General features: G+C 38.3%; 1 protein-coding gene across 1 annotated transcript in view; it reads left to right on the top strand.

Moving 5' to 3' along the window:
• The window catches only part of ttyh3a (tweety family member 3a), a 53,189-nt gene that overhangs the window by 14,060 nt on the left and 17,322 nt on the right, over nt 1-21,807 (top strand). Inside the window, exons 2-6 of the mRNA XM_057345844.1 lie at nt 129-298; nt 12,680-12,791; nt 13,142-13,362; nt 18,446-18,541; nt 19,446-19,518. Coding sequence (XP_057201827.1) covers nt 129-298; nt 12,680-12,791; nt 13,142-13,362; nt 18,446-18,541; nt 19,446-19,518 — 672 coding nt within the window. The remainder of the gene's footprint in view (nt 1-128; nt 299-12,679; nt 12,792-13,141; nt 13,363-18,445; nt 18,542-19,445; nt 19,519-21,807) is intronic.

Raw genomic sequence — 21,807 nt, 5'->3', positions numbered from 1 at the left:
AGTGGTCAGCATTTGCTGTCCAGTCCCATTCAATCATCAAAACAAAGTTTGAGTTGATAGAAATATATATTTTGCATTCTTCTGCATCATGTGTGTTACAAATGAGCTTTTTGTCTTGTCTCTTGCAGTCCCTCTTGTTACTGGGTGGCATAGCTCTGGCATGCTTGGCCTTGGACCTCATCTTCCTCATCTTCTACTCATGCTGGCTCTGTTGTCGTCGTAAGAAGAGTGAGGAACAGCCAAACGCAGACTGCTGCTGCACCGCCTGGTGTGTCATCATCGCCACTCTCATCTGCAGGTGAGTCTGGACATGTCTTTCTATCTCCAGCTAATGGGTGTGGTTTCTTGTTTTGAGCTTGTCACATTGTTTCTCGTAACCGCTTTATCAGACTTTTGTTCCGGCTGAGGACGACGCATGTAGTCACTTGTTTTGTTTGAGATCTATAGCGCTGTGATCCGTCTACGAGCTCATGCAGTTTGTTCCTCAATGAATTGCTTGTATCAAATGTTCCCCAGCAGGCGAAAGCCATTCTGCTTGTTGGAGTGTAACAGTAGTGGTGCATTGTGGGAAGGGTTTAATTCCGGAAGAAGTCATTTCTGCACTAATCTTTATGTAGTTCATTTGGAGCTGTCCCTAGGCTGCCGTGAGCTTTTATATGCTGAATTAACACCCCCGCTACTGCTGGTTTAATTCAGGTGGGTTTAACTCCACCTGTAACCTTATATGAGACTCTAAATTTAGTTTGGCAAGAGCTAGTATAAGGGTAATAAGGGTATAAAGTATTCTTCTAGAGTGTTCACTCGATGCATTTAAAATTACCCATGTAAAATTATAACAGTTAACTGAGTTAAATTGAATGCATTCTTTTGCTGCTGGACCATCAATCACGATTAACTGTCTTGGTTTTAATCATTTGGAGTAAACTTCATAAATCAAGTCAAGATCTAGTCTGTATCACATTGGTGGGCAGCATGAGAAAAATGAGCATTTGACTCTTTGAGAATTCCCTGTGGCTCAATCCACACTTCTCTGTTTAATCACAGGAGGAGCTCTATTGATCGCTTTGTGAAATTTGCTGAGGGGAAACATTGACTGTGTCTTTAGCTATTATAGTGTTTTGTATTCCGAGTGTGTCGCCAATGACAAGTGCAGGAATCAAGTGAGTTTGTGCATGAGAAAGTCATTACTCAAGACTAAAGTATTCTGTCTTGAACTGTTTTTATAGTAATAGTGCAGTTCTGCAGTTCTTAAAGGAACCGTTCACCCAAAAATGAAAGTATATAGATTTACTTACCCTCAAGTTGTTCTAAATTTGTATAAATTTCTTTGTTTAGATGAACACCGAGAAAGATAATTAGGAGAATGCTTGTAACCAAACAGATCTTGGCCACCATTGACTACCATAATAGGAAAAATAACAATGGTAGTCAGTGGTGCCCCAGAACTGTTTGCTTTCCTACATTCTTCAGAATATATTTTTTTGTGTTCAACAGAACAAATCAATTTATAAATCAATTTTCTTACTGTGGTAGTCAATGGTGGCCAATAACTGTTTGGTAATGAGCATTCTTTGAAATATCATTTATGAGTGATCATAGCAATTTTGTCCCTTTAACTATTTTCCTCTTTGTCGTCTTCTGAATCGACCACAGTGCTGTTGTCTTAGTTTAAAGTGCATTAAAATAAATTAAAGATTTGAATGAGACTATCTAAATAAATGCAAACCACTCAAACATGCATATTGAATTGGTAAGGCTGGTTTTTGTTATGATGATGTTCAGTGAGAGACAAGAGGACAATGCGAACGAAAGGAATTTGGTGGGAATTTTGGCTCGGCTATTGTCCGGCCCGACATCCTGTGGCATGTAAAACCAGTTGCTATAGCAGCGCCTTTCCCGGCAATGCCTACCTTGTGGTTCCTGACGTTATAGAGCAGGAGTCTTCAGCTAAAATTGCTTGAGGTCCAGTAAACGAACCCTCATTACCAGCTGAGGTACGGACAATTAAATACCTAAAAACATGAATTGATGGTTTTTGGCAGACCAAAGAAATAAACATGTCTTTTCATATTTATACGACGGCATAACAATTTCTGACAACAATATAATGAAGGAAAATGTGCAAAATGCCCTAATCTCTAAACCTGCACTGAACATACATTCATTTCAACATGAACAACTTTAAAAGAAAACTAAAGTGTTGTTTTCTGCTGAACTGAGATTAACAAATAGCAGCTTCAAGTGATAACATTTCAGCTCTTCTTGTGGCTGTTGCAGCTGAAAGGGGGGTTTGTTTAATATTTTCTTTTAGTTCATGTCTTTAATTTCCTTCTAAAAGTGTTTCACACGCAGCCTGCATGCACTCTTTTACTATTTCCCCATCAGTAAAGGGCTTGTTATGTTTTCCTAATATTCACTGTATTCTTAGTGAACATTCATATGCTTGTTGTTGGGCGGTAAGTGAGTGAGGGAGGACCCGTGTAGATCGCTACTACTGGGCTTTTAGCTAATTTATTTTCTGTGTCCTTACCTCGGACTGCTGCGGGTAAGTTTCTTCATAGTGTCTACGTCTAGTTTCATAATGCCGTTTAATGTTTCCACTTTTGATAACCGCAACAGACTCCGAGCAAATGAGACAAACCGGCCTCGTGAATGTCGATGCAGGAAGAATAAATTCATCTCGGAAAACATGGTTTTCAGCGTCAACTTTTCTAACTTTTGAAAATGACATTGTTTTTCAGTCACTGACAGTTACATCTGTCTGCGCGCTGTGCAGCGAGTCTGTCTCGGGCCCTCGGCTCTCTTCACTCTGTACGTAGCAACAGTGTGCATATGTTAACTGTCCGTGGCGCTGGCGCCGTAGGACCCAAACTGCTACTGAGCGGACCTTGATGTGCCTGGTATAAATTTGATTGCATTAATAAATAAATGAACACCTAACATTATTTTCTATGTCAAAAGGCTTTGAGGTTCGGACGGACACATCTCGCGGTCCGCATTCGGACCGGAGTCCGCTAGTTGGTGACCCCTGTTATAGACCATTGACAGGGACTCACAAAAAAGACTTACCACCCTTCACCACAACACCCCCCGCATCTCATGACTGCTCTTCGTGTTTAGTTCATGCTAACGTGTGGGGGCTGAGAGAACGCATGCTGTGTTTTTATGTGGCTCTCTGGTTCTCTGTGTACATTCATAATTAAGCTGTCGGCCGAAATCACAGGTGAGAACTTTATGGTCTCTGTGAGATACACACTGAGCGGTAAATCTTGTCCTCAGTACATGGTCTGTTTTCTCCAGCTGAGATGAAATTGTAAAGAGAACAAAGACATGGCTTAAACACACAGGATGGCTGCTGTCACTTCATAATGCTCTGTATAGGCAAAATGAAATCGAAATAGGTCCTTTATACTGTTTTAATACAGACTTCTGGTGTTAGTGTGAGTGATGTCAGGTCATGGCATGTTTGTGTTGTGAGTTTGCAGACAGATCAAGTAAAGTTTTATCAGCACATATCTGGTCCTGTGGAGAGGTGGAAATAGAGAAAGCAATTCACCCCATGCTCACAGATTTACATCACAGGGGAGGAGATGAGCTCATTTTCAACTCAAACATCATTAATGACCATCACACCTGCAAGCAACATGACTCAGAATTTTTCATAATATGATGATCATTTTCTCATAATGTCAGTAAGCCCTATCAGCAGTGCAGCATTAGAAACCATTTTTATTAAGTCATAGTTTCTGTCTTTTAACAAAAGAAGTTATTTGAATTTAGTCAATAATTTGCCATGTGATATTAAACTAAAAGTACATATTTTTAGTCAACACTGATAACATTTGTTGCATTACATTAAAAAAACATTAAAACTGAATATAACTGTATTTGGTTGAGTTGGTGTGTAACATTTCACTCCGCTCAGCTCACTATGCAATACGATTCACGATACTGATCTCACGATATTATTTTTTCATGTTTTTATTTTTTGCAAAATGAGTTGAGACAAATTAGCAAGAGTGCTCTTTTTTATTTCTCAAATGCTGCACATTTCTTCGTGAAATAAAAATATCTTTACTGTCAAATAACAAAACTCAGTTGCAATTTTTTAAAACCAATTCCAAATCAAATAAAAAATAATACAAAAGTCTCTTTAATATAAACAAACTAATGTCGCATCCACACGAAGCCAGAGCTTTCCCTATGCGATCTTCTTTCCTTTTCATGGAGTCGTCTCAAGAAATATCTGCGTACACACGAACCCGCTAAAGCGACTCAAAATAATGTAGTATACATGCCAAATCAGTATGTGGCACTGTAATTCTGTCACAGAGATGCACTAAAAATGGAGAAGAACATATGCATGCGCATAAACTTTACGCGCTGGTGTGATGACATCATCGTTTCAAACTATATACGGATCGGCTGTACACACGAAAACGCAAAGGTGGCATTTACAGATTTATCCACTCTGGGATCCGGTTTAAAAAAATAGCAGTTCAGGCTCCCAAAATGCCGGATCCATGAGGACGAAATGCCGATATGTTACAAAATCTTTACGTATACTAAATGCGTCTCCGTGTGGATGGCACCTTAGACTTTGTCTGTGCTTTTCCTAACTTGGAACTTTTTTTTCTGCATAGCCATGTTTACCATGTTTGCAGTAAACACAATGGCCCCTGCTGTTCAAAACATGTATCGCGATTCATTGAACATTTCAACCGACTTAAGTTGTCACATATTATAATCGATTTTCAACTGGTTCACAATGAATCTTTACATCAATATTGTTGAGCATTGTTTATTGATAAACGGTATAACTAGCATATCGCATGTAGTCACACAATTGAAGAATCAAGAACAAACTGCGATGCTACATTAAAAAAAACTTTATACACGAAACATTCCTGAGGTCTGAAATGCTTTTCTTCGATAAAATTAGTTTTTGCATGTTAAAATGAAACTTATTCCACAGGTCAAATATCTAAAGTCTAATAACAGGAACAATATCTTGCACACTGCCGCTTGCGTATTTGTTTATTAGATATTTTGACTAATTTGATCATGCTTTCTGTTACCAATATGACGATGTTATTTTAACCTCCAGTTAATATGTTTTTCTGCATTCAAAATTATTCTGTGTAAATCTGCAGATTTCCTCACTCGTAACCAACACAGAAAATACTTAAAAGTGTGAAGATTTAATGTAGGTGAATGAACTGAATAAGGTGGAAATGAACTGATGGCAGTCTTCCAGTAAACTGTCTTGCTTTGGACTCTATGGAGGTAGACGTCCTGACAGGGTGTTTAGCAAGAAGCTCTTATAATGTTTACCATCTATAATCCGAACCTGAGAAAGGAAATTTATGTCATCAGATGTAGTGTTACATGCGTCTGTTCCACTGCAATGGAATTGTGAGGTTGTGCCATTTTTTATTCTTTCTTGGAAGCAAATTTGGCTGTGTTATCTCCTGAGAACTGCTGATGGAAGTGTTTTTGAGAGCTGAAGGCTGCTTCAGGCCACATTTTAACTGTAGGAAGCGCTATTGTTGAGCATTGTATATTGACAAACAGTATGGCAAGCATATTGCATGTAGTCACTCGATTGAAGAATTAAGAACAAACTGCGATGCTACATTTAAAAAAAACTCATCATTAACGAATCATTCCTAAGGTCTGAAATGCTTTTCTTTGATTAAATTAAATTAGTTTTTGCTTGTTAAAATTAAACTTGTTATGCCACAGGTCAAATATCTAAAGTCTAATAACCGGAACAATATCTTGCACACCGCCGCTTGCGTATTTGTTTATTCAATATTTTGACTAATTTGATCATGCTACCTATCAAACATTTTTACATCATCAATTTCATAGATCTGTGCACTCCAGCTGCACCTCATACACTATATGGACAAAAGTCTTGGGAGACGCCCCCTTTGACGTTTGTCATTATATGCATTGCTCACAGAATAGACTTTCTAGAGAATTGTGTGCTTCTACTTTTTGGGCAGGGCTCTTTTATTCCAGCATGACAATGTCTCTGTGCACAAAGCTCAATATTCAAAAAGAAATTATTGATTCAGTCTAGTGTGGAAGAACTTGACTTGTCTGCATAAAACCCAGATCTAAACCCAGCTGAACACCATAAATTGAGCCAAACACTCATCACCCAAACCTATCAATGACCACGTTTACATGGACATCAGTAATCAAATTATTTGCCTTATTCTGAATAAGTTAATATTACGATTAAGGTGTTTACATGAGTTGCTTTAAGAATATACCTTTCATGTTCCCATTTACATGTTACATTACATTCGAATGAGACTATCGATTAATGTTCAATTAATGGCATACATCATGACGTCCCTAAGCGACGCCATTCGACATTCCCTCCATCATTTCATGTATCAACAGTTTGTCTTCGCCATGGTACCACATACAGTTTTTGGTGTTTCATTTATTTTCTAGAATTGTTGGCATCTTTCTTGTTTCCCGTTCGGACCAAAAATGTGCTTTCTTGCTTGAAGCCATGTTGTTTGCCGTAAAACGAAATGGCTGTCCACTGCCGTGCGTGTGTGTAACCTGTCGCAAAGTGCCGCGAAAGGATCATGGTTCAATTCATTCACTTCAATACATAAAAATTAATTAAAAACATTACATAATGCATTCTGACATGAACTAACAATAAATCTCTTTTTACAGCATTTATTAATTTGTTTATGTAACTTAATACAAATCTAGTTGTTTATTCATATTAGTTCATTTATAAATGTTAACAAATACAACTGTTAATATTTTAAATTGATTGAAATATTTATTAAATATTGAAGTATTTATTAAATCCGTTGAAATGAACCATTAAGATGAATAAATGCTGTAGAATATTAGTACCCATTATTAGTTCATGTTAGCTAACTAATGTTTAGAAATGGAACCTAGTTGTAAAGCGTTATCAATAATGTTGACCTGTCACAAAATAAATCATAAAGCATTATTCAGGCTATTGTTATCATTCACACACGCTACCTGTCAATTTTAAAGTTCTTTAAACGGGTCAGGGGATGTCTGTTGGTGAAATGCTTTGCCAAGCTGATCATGTTGGCCCTTTTGGTCCGCAATTTTTGCACAGACGGACTTCGTCTTTTAACTCTGCTATAATGCCCCTTTGCGCATCTGCTTCACTGACAAGCCGTGAACAGACGGAAAAGGCACTTATGTTTGCCGCCATGACTTTCATTTCGTCGTCACCCCGAAATCTGCAGGGCAAATACGAGGAAAGAAAGTTGTACGTGTCCACTGACTGAAGAGAGCGCTGAGAGCATATGCGCGCGCACATACGGCTGCCGCAAATTTCAGGATGCGTTTTCTCTGAAACTCTCGCATCATTAAAGTACCGGTACCAAATAAATGAGAAATTGGTATCGTTTTAACAGAAGGGTATTGCGGTTCTTTTCTAGTACCGGTGTATCGTGCAACACTAGTCTATACCGCACTTTGATAATGCGACTAAAATAGGAGTACTCCACCCGTCTTAATTCGATTTGTTGACTATGATTATGAGTTTAGAAGGATTAAGTTAAACAAAAAGCTCTGTTTACATGGTCCATTCTAACCAGAGTATTGTTTTAATCTTGTTAATATCGGTTTATTGTTGTCAATGTAAACGTGGTCAGTGACTCTTCCAAAAGCTTTTCCAAAACTGTTGCAACAAATATGGAGATAAACGTATTTAATATGGCATTATATGATGTCGCATTCATATTTTTTTATTGGATTTACCGTAGTTAACGTTTATTTGAAAGGGGGCGTCCCAGTACGGTCAACCATGTAGTGTATATTACTTAATAATTTAATCTCATTGATAATCTCATTGTAAACTGTTTTAAATCAACCCAAACTAAATAGTAACTGTAGCTTTTGGAATTTGTTTCTGTGACCTTTCTGCATGTTATGCAGTTCCCCTGAAGCATCTTTGAGGTCATGTGTTACTCAAGTACAGTCATAATAGCTGAAGGATTGACCTGCAGCCTTTGGCATCCCAAAACAGATCTTAATTTACTTTGCTGCACTTTGTTGCACCAATTTACACCGGTGCCCATGTAAGTTTCAACTTTTATTACAGTAAACGGTGTCAAAGTGTCCATCTACAGAAGCTTTTCTGTTTCCTGTTGAATTCAGTAGACATCCCATCCCTGAAAGAGAGAAGACACACTCCCCTTGCCTGCTTCATTTGAGAAGAGATCCGAGGAACATCAAAAAACACCAAAGGCTGCTCACTTCACAGGCATATAAAGTGACCAAACCCATTTCATCATAACCATGTGACACTCCACTTAACCAAATCCCCTCTGACCCGGGATGCTTTTCTTCAGGGGGATGGGTAGGCCATGGTGAGCATGAGTAATGAGATCGGCCCTGCTAAAGTGCTCGGCGTGATGTGTCTAGTCAATGAAGTGTTATTCTCTGAGGAGCATTTAACCTCATTCACATTGAACAACAGTCACAGCTCATTTCTTACGCTGTATGTTATGCAACTCAAGTCTGCGTCATTACGTCAGGTATCATGTTGTCAGTATATCTGTACGGACCTGAATTAATGTGCTGGATGCATTAAACAATGGTGGCTCATAACAGAGACAGAATAACAGTCTGAGTTGTCTGTAATGTAGCATCGCAGTGATAAGAGCCCACAGCAGCGGACCCATTGATCTGACCTTGGGTCATATGTTGACGTAAAGCCAGAGGCCAGAGAGAGACCGTTTCCCAGTCTGACTATTATCTGAGTTGTCAGTGTACAGTTTTATGTATGACCCAATGAGTTTCACTGCTGGCCTCTTTTACCTTCTGTTGTCTTTGAGTTTTATTGCCATTTCCTCCAATCTGGCAGGCTTTCCTATTACTTACCCTTACAAAAAAACACTGTCAGTGTTTAGACATGGTTCCATGGTGTTACTCTGTTTTGGCACAGTCATGCACCTTATAGGGGTTTATATTTTAAATGCAGACTATTGTTCATTTATAATACTCTTTTATAGGGCACACCTTGCTATTCAACTTGAGTTAACAATTACTCTTTCTATCATGTTGCATTGTGTTGTTCATTTTAGCTGGAAAATTAGCTTCCACGGAAATGGATTTTCGCAATTTTAACTAGCAATGAAAATGAAACTCATTATGGAACAGCACCTGGAAGTTCATTTAAATGTCCCTGCACTACTAATTTGTTTCCCCAAACTGGCCTCATTGGGAAATGTGATTTCTTCATAATTGCGCCTTCGCTTTGTGCTAACAAATACTTTCTTGAAGGCATTTTGTGTTTCTGTTGGGGCAAACAGATAAGTGTTGCTGTATTTTCTTAATACAAACAATATGAGAATTGAAATGATGCACATCTCTCTCCTCTCAATATTTAAAGCATTTTATTTTGAATTTCATTTTAAGTCTACTTTATTGGTATTGTTGAGTGCACTTACAATATTTCCGAAGCATTATACGTAAAATAAGAGACATTCTCCTGAGCTATGTCTTTATGAATTTTTTGCCAAACCTCTTTAAATTCCTCTCAAAAGTATTTAAATAAAAAGCAAAGATGTCAATTGTCCGAAGTTGGACATCCATTTTGACCAGTACTGTACACATTTTAAACAAATGCATGGGAAAGGTAAAAATTGATAAAGCACTGTATAGGTTGTGCAGATCCAGAAATGAATTTGTTTCTCTCCCTCTCTCTGATCATTTAATTCATATCATGCTTACATGAGTGTGTATCGGTGTGGTAGAGCCCTTTATGTAAATGTGTTCCTGCAGATTATCCACCAAATTTGCATTGGAGTAGGCATGCTGAGAACTCCTCTGAGACCACTCTGGGTCACATGACGTCGTCCTCAAGGGACGGCGAGGTGACATCTGCTCTCTTATCTGCATGCTCGTGTTGCAGCACGCCCCAGTTGAACAGTTGCGCATGCACAGAATGAACTAGTCTAACAGCGCTCATGGAATGCGTCTTTAATGCATGTACTCTTGCTGAGAGTTGAGGGGTCTACCCGGCGGTGAATAGCTCTTTGTTCTGCCACAGAACCCTTGTAAGTGGGGAGGCACTGATTGTAGCTACTAGTGAAGGTTTTACGAGAGAGAGAGAGAGAGAGAGAGAGAGAGAGAGCTATTGTGCCACCTGGTGACGAGTAGGGGTTGAACGACCGCATATTTTTTGAAGTCGACTGTTCTGTGATTAAAGTCACGTCGACTAGTCGATGACGTCATTAATAAATAAAATAAAAGCTAGGGAATGTTTTGCATCAAGATTTGAAAGGTGTTGGGAGTAAGACGCTCGTGTGTGCGTGCGGGCTGCGGGAGAATATATATAAAAATAGCCTTTAAATATATAGTATATAAATACAAATAAACTGTTGTTTACTGCTCAAGCGCAACAACAACTAAACTATAATGAAACTATTTTAAAGCGCGAGGTTGGTGGAAGCGGGGCTATGCAGTAAAAGAGCCGCAGGTGAATCTCTACAGCAGCCTAATGTTACTTCAGATTTAAAGCGTGTGTACTGACCTAACTTCCCTTGGATTTACAAGTCAACTGAAAGTGTCAAGTGCACTAATAGATGAAACCACAGAAAAATGTGTTGAGTTTATTTGTGACGGCCTATGACTTTAGAACAACTTCAATATATTTATTAGCCTAATGCAGCAGACGCTTTATCATAGCGGACTTACAAAGACAACACGGCAGCCAATATGAGAAACATTTTTATTTATTCTGTTTCATGTTTTATTAAGTGGGGAACAAGTACAAAAATAGCCTCTATTAAAAGATATGCGTATAGATGCAGCTCACTGAAACGTTAGGCTTTACCAGCAAGCTTTTTTGGCGTTAGAACAAATCGTGAGTGTTGCGGACGAAAACAGGGCACATTGTGAATGATGCGTGCGGAAGCAGGACAAGATAACATATTATTGCCGGGAGTGTGACAGAATCCCGCTGAAGCGGGTGGAAATGACAACCGTCCCCGCGCAGGTCTCTTGGAACAGTCAGCCATCTTCTTAAAGGTACAGTGTCAAAAAATCACATGACCCCGCGACTAGTTCTTGCAACCCCTAGTGGCGAGGCAAAGGTTTGTAAAAGGGTCTGACTTGTTTGCGACGTTTGTCACCTTTGTCCGCACCATCTACTTTCTCAAGTACAGAAGCTGCGGGTGGTCCTCAGTAGGGAGTACAATGCTGTGAATGGCCTCAGTGGGTTTGTAGGGCAGCACATGTTTGATGTGACCTGATTCTCAGGCAGGTTGGTCAAAGCTGTTAGCGCAATCGATTTGTTTTCTTCTCTTTTCTCCCAGCTCTTGTACAGTAGCCAAACACACTGAGTAGTGTTGGGTTTCACACAGGGCTATCGATCAACTAACCACAGTCTTTTGGTCGTGTTTCTTACACACAAACGTATGCACAGTGTACAACACATATAGAATTAGACCACAGTGCTTTTGGTGCCACGGGCAAGCTTTTTGATTTGTAGCTAGTAGGACTAAAACATCTAATTAGCATTGAAGTACAAAAATGACCTTGTGGTAGTATTCAAAGACAGCAAATTAATTTAGTAAATGCATAGCTTGCGCGTGCTGTGTGTTTCAAAGTGAATGAGCAGCAGCACTCAGTTCTATATATAATCTAATGTGTATCCACATATACAGAGGTTGTAATACAGTGTGTTTAGTCGTTTCAAGTAATATTCAAGTAGACTTGAATTCAAAAGACTGTGAATGAAGTGGATGAAGAGACGATCAGGACTAAGTGGACTAAAAGAGTCCGCTTTCATATGGTTCAGTGTGAATGCAAAGAGAAGTGGGTTCTTTTTCCACTAACTTCACTCAACTGGAATAGTTCAGAGTTTGGTTTTTGTTTTACTGTAAAGAGGAATTAAGACTTTCTGCTAACCCTGGTTTGTATTCTTTTTGAGATGGTAACTGTTTAAATATCACTTAATGCAAGTGCTGCGCATCAGTCACTGCCTTAACACCAAAATTGTGTAAAATGTTTATTCCGTAAATGGGCGATATATTGAATCATCTGTTTATATTTTACTAAACCTCTGATGATCGAATCCAGACATCAGGAAAATATCAAGTTTTTAGAAGAAAAAAAAGTGTTATGTATGTGACAAAAAAGAACACACGTTTGCAGGATTGTTGTAAATTAATATGTACGAACCAGAAGCAATAACACTCAACAAATGGATAAGGGATGGCTCTTCACATAACAAAAAAGTTATTTAATTTTAATTTTCATGTTCCCATTTATAAGGAATATGGACCGTTATGGCTGTGACAATGCTGTTATGGATGTGACAGTTCACACACCTGATTATGGAAAATGATACTTTAAAAACAAAAAGTGCTTTGAAATTGTTAAGAGACATTGATTGCATGTATATTTAAACCACCAAATATTGACATCTGACCCTTCAGTATGGTCAAAACCTTTTTTCATCTTAAGGTTGACATTTCATGGAACTATTATTAAATTGGTTCATTCATGTGTGGCTCCACTATGACATCGGCTGTATGTGGGGTTCAGGGCATTACTGACCTTTTACACATAGTTACAAAGTCTCAACTAAAGCGCTTCCATCGCCACTCTCCTCCTCCTCATGCCCAGTCTCTTTGTCTCCTTACAGCGCTGGCATTGCTGTTGGTTTCTACGGGAACGGCGAGACCTGTGATGGGGTGAATCGGCTTACCTACTCCCTCCGCCATGCCAACCGCACAGTGGCAGGAGTGCACAGACTGGTGAGATGAATGTCCCGACATAACCATTAAACCACATCTCACTCCATCACTTCTAAAACACGGTACACAAATCTGCTCTTGGAGGTCCTCTAAAAAGTATACCTTAAATGCACGGTATGTTGCTTGGATAAAAGCATCTGCCAAATTAATACATTGTTATGAGAATCTCTTCAAGATTTGTTTAAAAAAAAAACAAGTGTGTAAGAGCAGCGTTGGAGATCAGTTGTGCATTAAAGGAAAGGAGCCTTCTAGGAGCAGATTTGATTCACCAAAGCTAGATGCGCTATTTACTGAAATGTTCAGGCTCAGATCTGTAGCTCATGGCTTACATAGTAAATGTTTGTGTGTAGGTATCAGACAGTACGTCGGCTCAGAGCAAGATTGTGGATGAGAATCTGCGGCTATTGAAAGAGCAGTATTCAAAGCACACAGACTACCTGTCCATCATTCAGAAGCTGCAGGACCAACGGGGCGAGCTGGTCCGTCAGATGGCGCAGATTCCCTTCTGGAACAACCTCAGCATCTCCCTGGAGGACCTGGCTGTTAAGATCGAACTATATGACTGGTACAGGTACGTTGCAGAGCAATGACAGGCACATGATGAAATTGAACGGTAAGAGAAAATAAAGGTTAAGAAATATGTTTCTGTTATGGATAAATAATGTTTTTAGTTCATCTGGAGGTTTTCTGGAGGCTCTTCTTGCATTGGCAAATAACAAGAAAAACAGAGTTGAGAGGATTTCTGTCAGGCGTGAACAGAGCTCTCTTAGAGAAAGAGGAAATTAGTATTCTGTTCATTCTACCTCTTACATATCACTGTGGGATCTGTTAGTTCCCCCAAGAGCTTTAAAAAGAACAAGAAGTGAAAATAACTTGCATTTTAAGCCTTTGTGTATTCAAAGCAGGATAAACTTTCACATTTGCAAAAAACATTTTTTTAAACTAGTTTTTCTTTTAAAGTGAGTGCTGTTTGCTCATGCAAAAGGTTCTGCTTTGATGCTAGAGTGTTGCAGGTTATTTACTGTCCGTTACTATACACTGTAAAAATGAGAAGTTGACTTAACTAAAAAATTTCAAGGCAACTCGCTGCACAGCTTTTTTGAGTTTACTCAACTTTTGGCCAAGTATTTCACCTAACTCAATTAACTGAGTAATGTCACATGATTGTCAATTGAAAAAACAATGTTGAACCAACTTAAAATAAATATGCAATAATCAAATTTTTGAGTTCACTCAACTATGGACTTAGTTGACCCAACTCAAAAGATTATGTTTATATAACGTTAATATATAAATGTCCTATTATTATATACACACTCTACTTAATAGATATATTATATACACACTCTACTTAAGTAACTGCTTAAGCTGTTTGTGATTTAAACATTGTAGCAGTGGCCTCACTGCCTCATTTACTTCTTCAGAGCACATGAGCCTCAATCATGGTAACAATCATCAAACATCATATAGTTAAAAAAGAAACTCTAAATACTAAAGGTAACTTACAATGACAACAAAAATATAGCCAGCAAACACTAAAATAGCAATAATTTTAATCATTTTAACCGGCTAATTGAAAATTCTGCAATGCATGCTGGGAACTTTCAAACACTAGAATTGTTTTTTGAGATTACCCAGTTTGGCAAGTTGGTCAAACTTCTTGACGCGCTTTGGACAATCACTTAGATATCTAAGTACAATCAACAAAAGAATCTTTGTTGGTACCACATTTAGACAAATTTTGTTCAGCATACTCAAAATAATACATTCTTCTTCTACTAAAAAAACTTTGTTCAATTTACTTTATTACCTTTGTTGGGAGAACAATTTGAAGTTGTATTTTTTACAGTCTACTGTTGCAAGGGTGCTCTGGGTGGTTGCTTGTTTTTGGTTCTGGGTCATGATGTTCTGGTCCCTGGATATGGCCCAGGCCCCTCCTTTAGTGAAAAACTATGGTATTTTAATAACCTGTTTTCTCATCTGCCAAGTGAAAATAAACATGAAGCTGATTGCTTGGAAAAGTACAACATCTCTCTTCAACAAGCCAGTCATGACTGTAACACAACAGCAAAGCTAGTTATGTTTTGCATTAGCAAGCACCCCACCATTGTCTTCACAAAATTTAGCGGCATCTAGTAAAATTTAGCGGCACCTAGTGATGAGGTTGCTAATTGCAACCAACGGCTCACTCCACCCCTCCCTTTTGAAGCACTACGGTGGTTGACACAGAACTAAGATGTCGTCACATTTTCGCTTCTTTGCCGAAGAACATAACATATTTACTAAACGCGTTCTGTAGAGCAGTTTGTCCGGTTAGGGCTACTGTAGAAACAACATGGTGAATTCCATGTAAGGGGACCTGTGGTGTATGTAGATAGAAATAGCTCATTCTAAGGTAATAAAACAAAACGCTGCATTATGTAAGGTCTTTATACACCTCTGAAGACATAGTTATGTATTTTATATTGCATTTCTGTCAATAGATCTTTCAAAAAAATACACACAGCACCTTTATATGTTATATTTGCAAGTTAAAGTTATGAGTGATTATTGTAATAATTTTTGCTGTGTTTTGTTATACATTGTTGTTTTATATTAAGTAAGGGATGGGGCTGCCCCCGACTAAAGATTTTCCTAGTCGACTAGTAGTCCTTCATTTCAGCAATTAGTCGAATAATCGCACATTTATGATATTAACATAATTACTTGCGTATATATACAAGGAAAAGAATAGTCTAAGTTTACCGGCTGAGAAAATATGTTTTTTAACACTTCCATATTACAGAGAAATGCTAAATCATAATAATTAAGCGTTTAAAATATAAATTAAGCAAAACGTGGTGCAAATAATTAAAACAAAACGAATACAAATCGAATGGAATCATTCAAGAAAAATATCAGCGCAAACTGCCATATAAAGCCGACGGATGAGTCTTGACCAGAAACAACGAATAGTAAAATCAGTCTGAAGTTTCCAAACAGAATAAAAACAACCTCTATATTATATAAAATCGAATAAATAAAAATAAAAAACAGATAGCAAACAGAAACACTACAAAAAGGGGAAATTAAGCTAACTTACCGTCACTATTTTTCCATCCGATCTTTTTTTTTAATATTAAGCGTCAGAAACACCAGCTTGTCCACATTGTTGGGAAGAAGTGAGCTTCTTGACTTATTCACAATGAAGCCGGCCTTTTAAAAGTTGTGCTCTGGTGGTGTGGATGTGGAAGGGGATACAGTGCAGGCGCTTATAGCTGCTTTAGCGAGCTTTGGATATCGTTCTTCATTTTTTTGCCACCATGTCAACGGTCCCGAATCAACTTTGTTTTGTCCGCCAAATACATCTTTATTTCATTCTTCTCTTCTGCATGCTCCTCCTCATAAATGGCCATCAGCATGGATATCTCGGCCTGATTTTTCTTTTTTGATGCGGGCTCACCCTCCTCTGTAGACTGTAGTACTAATGCTGTCATGATCCCTATATTGCGCAGCTTCTGTAGATAAACTTTCTGCCAGATCCGACACTGTGGAGTATGCATCTCGTTTGTCAGTGTCAAGGAATGACAAACTCTTAAAACGTGGGTCTAAGACTGCAGCTTGTGTATAAATGCTGCTCGGGATATTTCCCGTCAATTCCCTCTTGTCATCTTTCTTCTGCGAGTCGTATCTTCAGTGCTTTTGTGGTCAGGCTGTCATCATCGCGCAGCACCAAATGGCGTATTTATTAACATAGGCACTGTTCGTGTTGATCTCGCATTGTTTCTTTTGATGTCATACACTGACCAAGCTGCGCAGCACCGTGAAGTTTTAACGTGTATACTGACTGCGTGACGTCACGTGAGTTTTTTTATTTCATTTTCATGACTAACCGACCAATGAAAACGTATTCGACCAAGCCTCCTTCACATCGACTAACGTTTAGTCGACTATTTGGTAGAGGTGCACCGATTGACCGGCCAGAGACCGGAATCGGACGGTTTTTCGTATGATCGGTCGGACCGGTGACCGGCCGGTCAGTCTCACGTCTCGCCGATTCCAAGCCGATCTTCTGTTGCCCGTGATGCGGGCAAGAACATCACAGCCGTCAGTACACTCAAAGCCACAAGTAAACATGTAAACGTGCGCGCGCACAGCCTGTCTTTCACGGCTCGTTTATACTCGCATGTGTGTCCACCGGACCGCGTGTCTCTGCTGACTGACGCGCATCTCTCATGTCCGCTGACTGCACGTGCGTGCACACGCATCATGTACTGTACAGACTGTAGTTCATCTCTCGCTGCTCCGTCTACATGGGGTATGTATGCTAACAGTGATGCTATTAGCATCATGCTAAACTCTGACACATGCTAAACTCATGTTGAAGACGTTCACTCTGTGTAAAACAAACGTAAATTCCATTCAACCTGATTCCTTGTCTTACGTTAAAACTGTGGTGATTTCACCTAGGTAAAATGACATTCAACACGACTTCTACTTGTTTTTAAAAATCCAAAATATAAAAAAATGAATAAATCAACCAATATATGTGATGTATATCTGATTGAGTTCTTTACTAACACAAAAAACTGCAAATACATATACATCTTTAGAGTAGAATTCACTCATAAGATTTTTAACTTTTTTATTGAAGTTGCAGCAAAAATCAACCCACTTCTTTTAATACTACAGACACAAGATAAAGACAATTTATTTTACATTTCAGAAAAAATGAAATAAAGCAATGTTAGTTTCATAAACGGAAACAGACGAGAATAAAGTTGAAGTATTTTATTGTTATCTTAGACTTTTGTGAGATGAGTACAAAAATGAAAAAGGTCATTTAAGTGACATGTTTAGTTATATTTTATTATTTGTACTTCTTTTCAGTCACAGAGTTCTTCAATTTAAGAGTTGTTTGGGAAAGAGAAGATTCTGTAATTTAATGCAGCTTGGAGAACTGCATTTAGGGAAATTTGGGGAAATTGTAATGTTCAATCATTTATTCAATGAAAAAAAAAGTGTATTTAAGAAAAGTTAATATGGTTTTATATACAGTATACTGTCAATTATAGTTTGAGGATAGAAAATCAGAATTGGCAGGTTTCACTTGTAATAAAATCGGAAATCGAATCGGCAAAGAAAATTGCAATCGGTGCATCTCTACTATTTGGGGGAAGCCCTAGTAAGGGATAATGTACAGCCAGTTGTTATCGCAGTAATAATCCCCGACACTGAAGGGGCTTATTTCGCGATAGCAGGCTGCTTGTACATTATCCTGCTTATTATACCGCTACTTGCCACATGAGAAAAAAAATGGACATGAAATGTGAATTTAAAATATTTTATTAGCTCATTTTTACCGAATGCAGACCTTCCACGAGGAAAAGCTGTTTACTTTCAAATGTCACGAACAGGCTATACCCTATATGTCCTATATTTTATTAAAAGACTTAATTTATTAATTAATTTGTCAAAAAAAACTGTCAAAATGGTTTGCTGCATCCAGGTTACCGTTTGTTATTAGTATTGAGCGGTTGTTATCTGGGAATAACGAACCAGCAAATGTCGCGACTGGCCAATCAGAATCAAGGATTCAAACGAGCCGTGTAATAAATTGTATATAAAGGCTCTGTGGAACTGTTGTTTAATTCTTTCTGTGTTGTTGGGTTTAGGTGGTCGGGATATCTTGGTCTGCTGCTGTTTGATGTACTGATTTGCCTGCTGGTGCTTTTCGGTCTCATCCGCAACTCCAAGGGAACTCTGATTGGGTAAGATATGGGTCTGTCTTTAGATTATATGAAGTACACTAAAAAAGTGCTTAGATGCTTGGAAAAACTCTAAAATAGCAATATTTTATATATAAGAGTGTGTTATCTAATCTGATTTATCCATTGTGCCGTAGTTATACACTTGACGCCTCACACGAGTCTGTGAGGAATGAATCCTGACTGTCCCTGTCATTCTAATTTACATTTTATGAAGTGCCAGTTATACTCGTCTGTTTTTAGCTCAGGCTGAGGAATTGTAATATATCTTTCTCTCCGGTTTCCCCCTCTGGGAAGTGAAATTCAGCTGTGTCACAGTAAAACCGTTATCTCATCCTCCCGGGTGAGAATAGTGTGCTTTTAAGTGTGCCTGAGCAACACATCCGAAACTAACATATTATAGTAAGAGACGCTTTTTCATTATTTTTAACCACTTTTCAGATCACTTTTTTCTGATCATGTGTTTGTGGTGTCACATTCTGTCATTCACATTGGGTCAGATGCAGCCAGTATGTCTCTTTGTGTAGTTTTCCTCAGGCCTGTACTCACATTAAAGGCTGCAGCCGGTCGTAGATTCCCTTTAGCATATTTTCCTAGCTGTATTTTATACATGAAAATCTTTAAGCCTTAGTTCATTTCTATCTTCAAGCCGTTTCATAATACCCCTGTAAGTCGTAACATTTCATCTTAGTGTTTATCTGAGAAAGAAATGAAGTCATCATTTTGAAATCTGTCTTATCTCATCTGGAGTTTTATTGCTGTTGGATATCATGGAGAATGTTTATTTTTTGTAAAATGGTAGCGTTAGAAAAGGTTTTCCCCAGCGAAGGGTTTTAAACCTCGCAGAAGATGATACTGTGTTGTGTTAATTATAGTTGTGAATAATCATTATCTGTGTCTCTCTCAGGGTGTGTTTTCTGGGCGTGTTGGCGCTGGTAATCAGCTGGGGCTCTCTGGGCCTGGAACTGTCTGTCTCCTCGGTGAGTGTCTCCATGGCAACGGTACAGAGGCAGGACATTATAGTGATGATGCTTGTGTGGTTACAGACCAGCTTTCCCTGTGATGTCTCCCACACATACTCAACTCATACCTGCAGCATTCATTAAAACACTGTCCAAGCTGGGCTTATATTTTGCACATACATGTAAGGTGACTTGTAATGGAAACACAGGATTTATTGGCTTATTTGACATAAAAACATTTGGGTCCGGTTTCACAGACAAGGCTAGTCCCAGACTAAAATGAATGTGTGACTTTTCTTAACTCAATAACTTATCTTAAAATATAGCTGCAAGCAGCAATCATCGGGTTCGAGCAGTTTAAGGCCTCTAAGGTACGTCTGTCGTCGTCGACTAGGCTCAGGAATCGCACCATAACACATCCACAAGGGATGACACTCTCCCACTCCAAGAAATATGACAGAAATGGTCAGTAACGTTTAATACAGACTGCGCATGCTTACACTCATATGCAAAAACAGGTGTAAACTGATAATACCCAAGGGACGAGTGAAATGAACTAATTCTCATGTCTCTATGATGTTCTGTTGCAGAGATATAGATCTTGCTAAACGGTTGCTAAGGTAATATGTTTGGTTGCTATGAGCGTGCCTTGTCACCTGTCATATTATAATACACTTATCCATGAGTAAAACGAACCAACTCCTGTGTCTCTATGACATTCTATTGCAGAGATATAGGTCAATGGACAATTTTTACAATGGACATTCTTCAAAATAGCTTCTTTTTTGTCCTGAAGAATTAATATTGAATATATTAAATCTAGGATTCAACACAATAATTCAAACATACATTTTTCGTTTTATTTCTTCATAAAATGATTTAAATGTTTGGAGTATTTTTGTTTGTGCTGTGGCTGTTTACTCAGGCAGGCTGTGGCACAGTTTGAATGCATGATGTAAATTTTGAGACAATTTTTTTTCAGTTTTCAGCCATTAAAATAGTTTAGATTCGTTTTTTGTGGCAAATTATTTTATTTCGTTTTTTTAAGAAATATTTTGTAATTTAGAAAAATGTTTGGAGTATGATTGTTTATGACTGTGTGTGCGCGGAATGCAGATTTTTTTATTTGAACTCATGACATGAAATATTATTATTTAAATTCCTCCTTTAGCTCCTCTCCTTCTTAAGGAAAAAACCTTTCGATACGTGGGAAACGATCACATGCAGACTTGTGTTACCACGTCTCAAACGGCTTCAAATATTAGGTTTGTCGGACATTATGCAGTGCTGCGCATACCGCAGGAGTTATTTAAATTACTTGAGCGGATGGGTCTGCGCAACACGCGCTTGAAGTCGAACACATTATAAATCCCAAACTTAACATTACTCTATATTGTGATGAGAGAGTGTGTGCTTTTCTTACCGTTTACCTAAAAACAGTCGCATCATAATAATGTAAGTGTGCTTCGGTCCAGATCGTAAAGTGAGGACAGTATGAGTGGAGACAGTAGCGCTTGTGCACAGATGCCCGGCCCTAGGAGCGTAAATGATTTGGGTCTCATCGGGCTAGGATTGAAATGCAATATGACAAATATAACGACAAATGAATTTGTCGTTATATATCCAAAATGATCTCATTGAGGACAATATTTGATACACGACAACGATCTGGTAACATTTACTGTAACACCAGAACTATTCATTTACCTGGTTGACCAACCCAGTTGTGTTGGGTCGACAGTGACTTTCTGGCTCTTTAAAACAACTTTTGGTGTCTTTCAATATGCGGTGAGGTGCCAGATAATAACACATTTCTATGGAGTGTTTGTTAGCTAGGAAATTCATTTAAAATGTTGCATTTATAGCCTAATATTGCTTTTATCCTAAAGTATGCATTGTTATTATTAGCGTCAGTATTTTTTGGGGGAGTTTACATCGTTTAATTTAAGGCATTATTTTATTATCATATTGTTAGAACAGTGCTTTTGTGGTTATGTTCAGCTTTAGAGCCGCATTAACGGTCTGTGTAAATACACATTTACGCCGCTTCAGATTCGGTTTCTGTGCTGCCTTTGCTGTGTAAAGAGGCCATAAGGCATTTTTATAAACGCGACATATTAAGACATAAATATCTTAATTCGACTAAGGCATAGTCCTGGCTTAAGCTAAACCTTGTCTGTGAAACCGGGCCTTGGTGTTATAGACATACTGTAACTTTAACAGCATGAAGCTTTAATATTGCACAGCGTGAGAAACATGGAGAAATATTATGTTGTCTGACATTCATTGTTTGCTGCTCTCTTTGCT

The sequence above is a fragment of the Triplophysa rosa genome, linkage group LG11 (genome assembly GCF_024868665.1).
Source record: "Triplophysa rosa linkage group LG11, Trosa_1v2, whole genome shotgun sequence".
In the NCBI taxonomy this organism is placed as follows: Eukaryota; Metazoa; Chordata; class Actinopteri; order Cypriniformes; family Nemacheilidae; genus Triplophysa; species Triplophysa rosa.
Note: the sequence above shows the minus strand (reverse complement) of the source record. Positions and strands in the feature narration are given on the sequence as shown.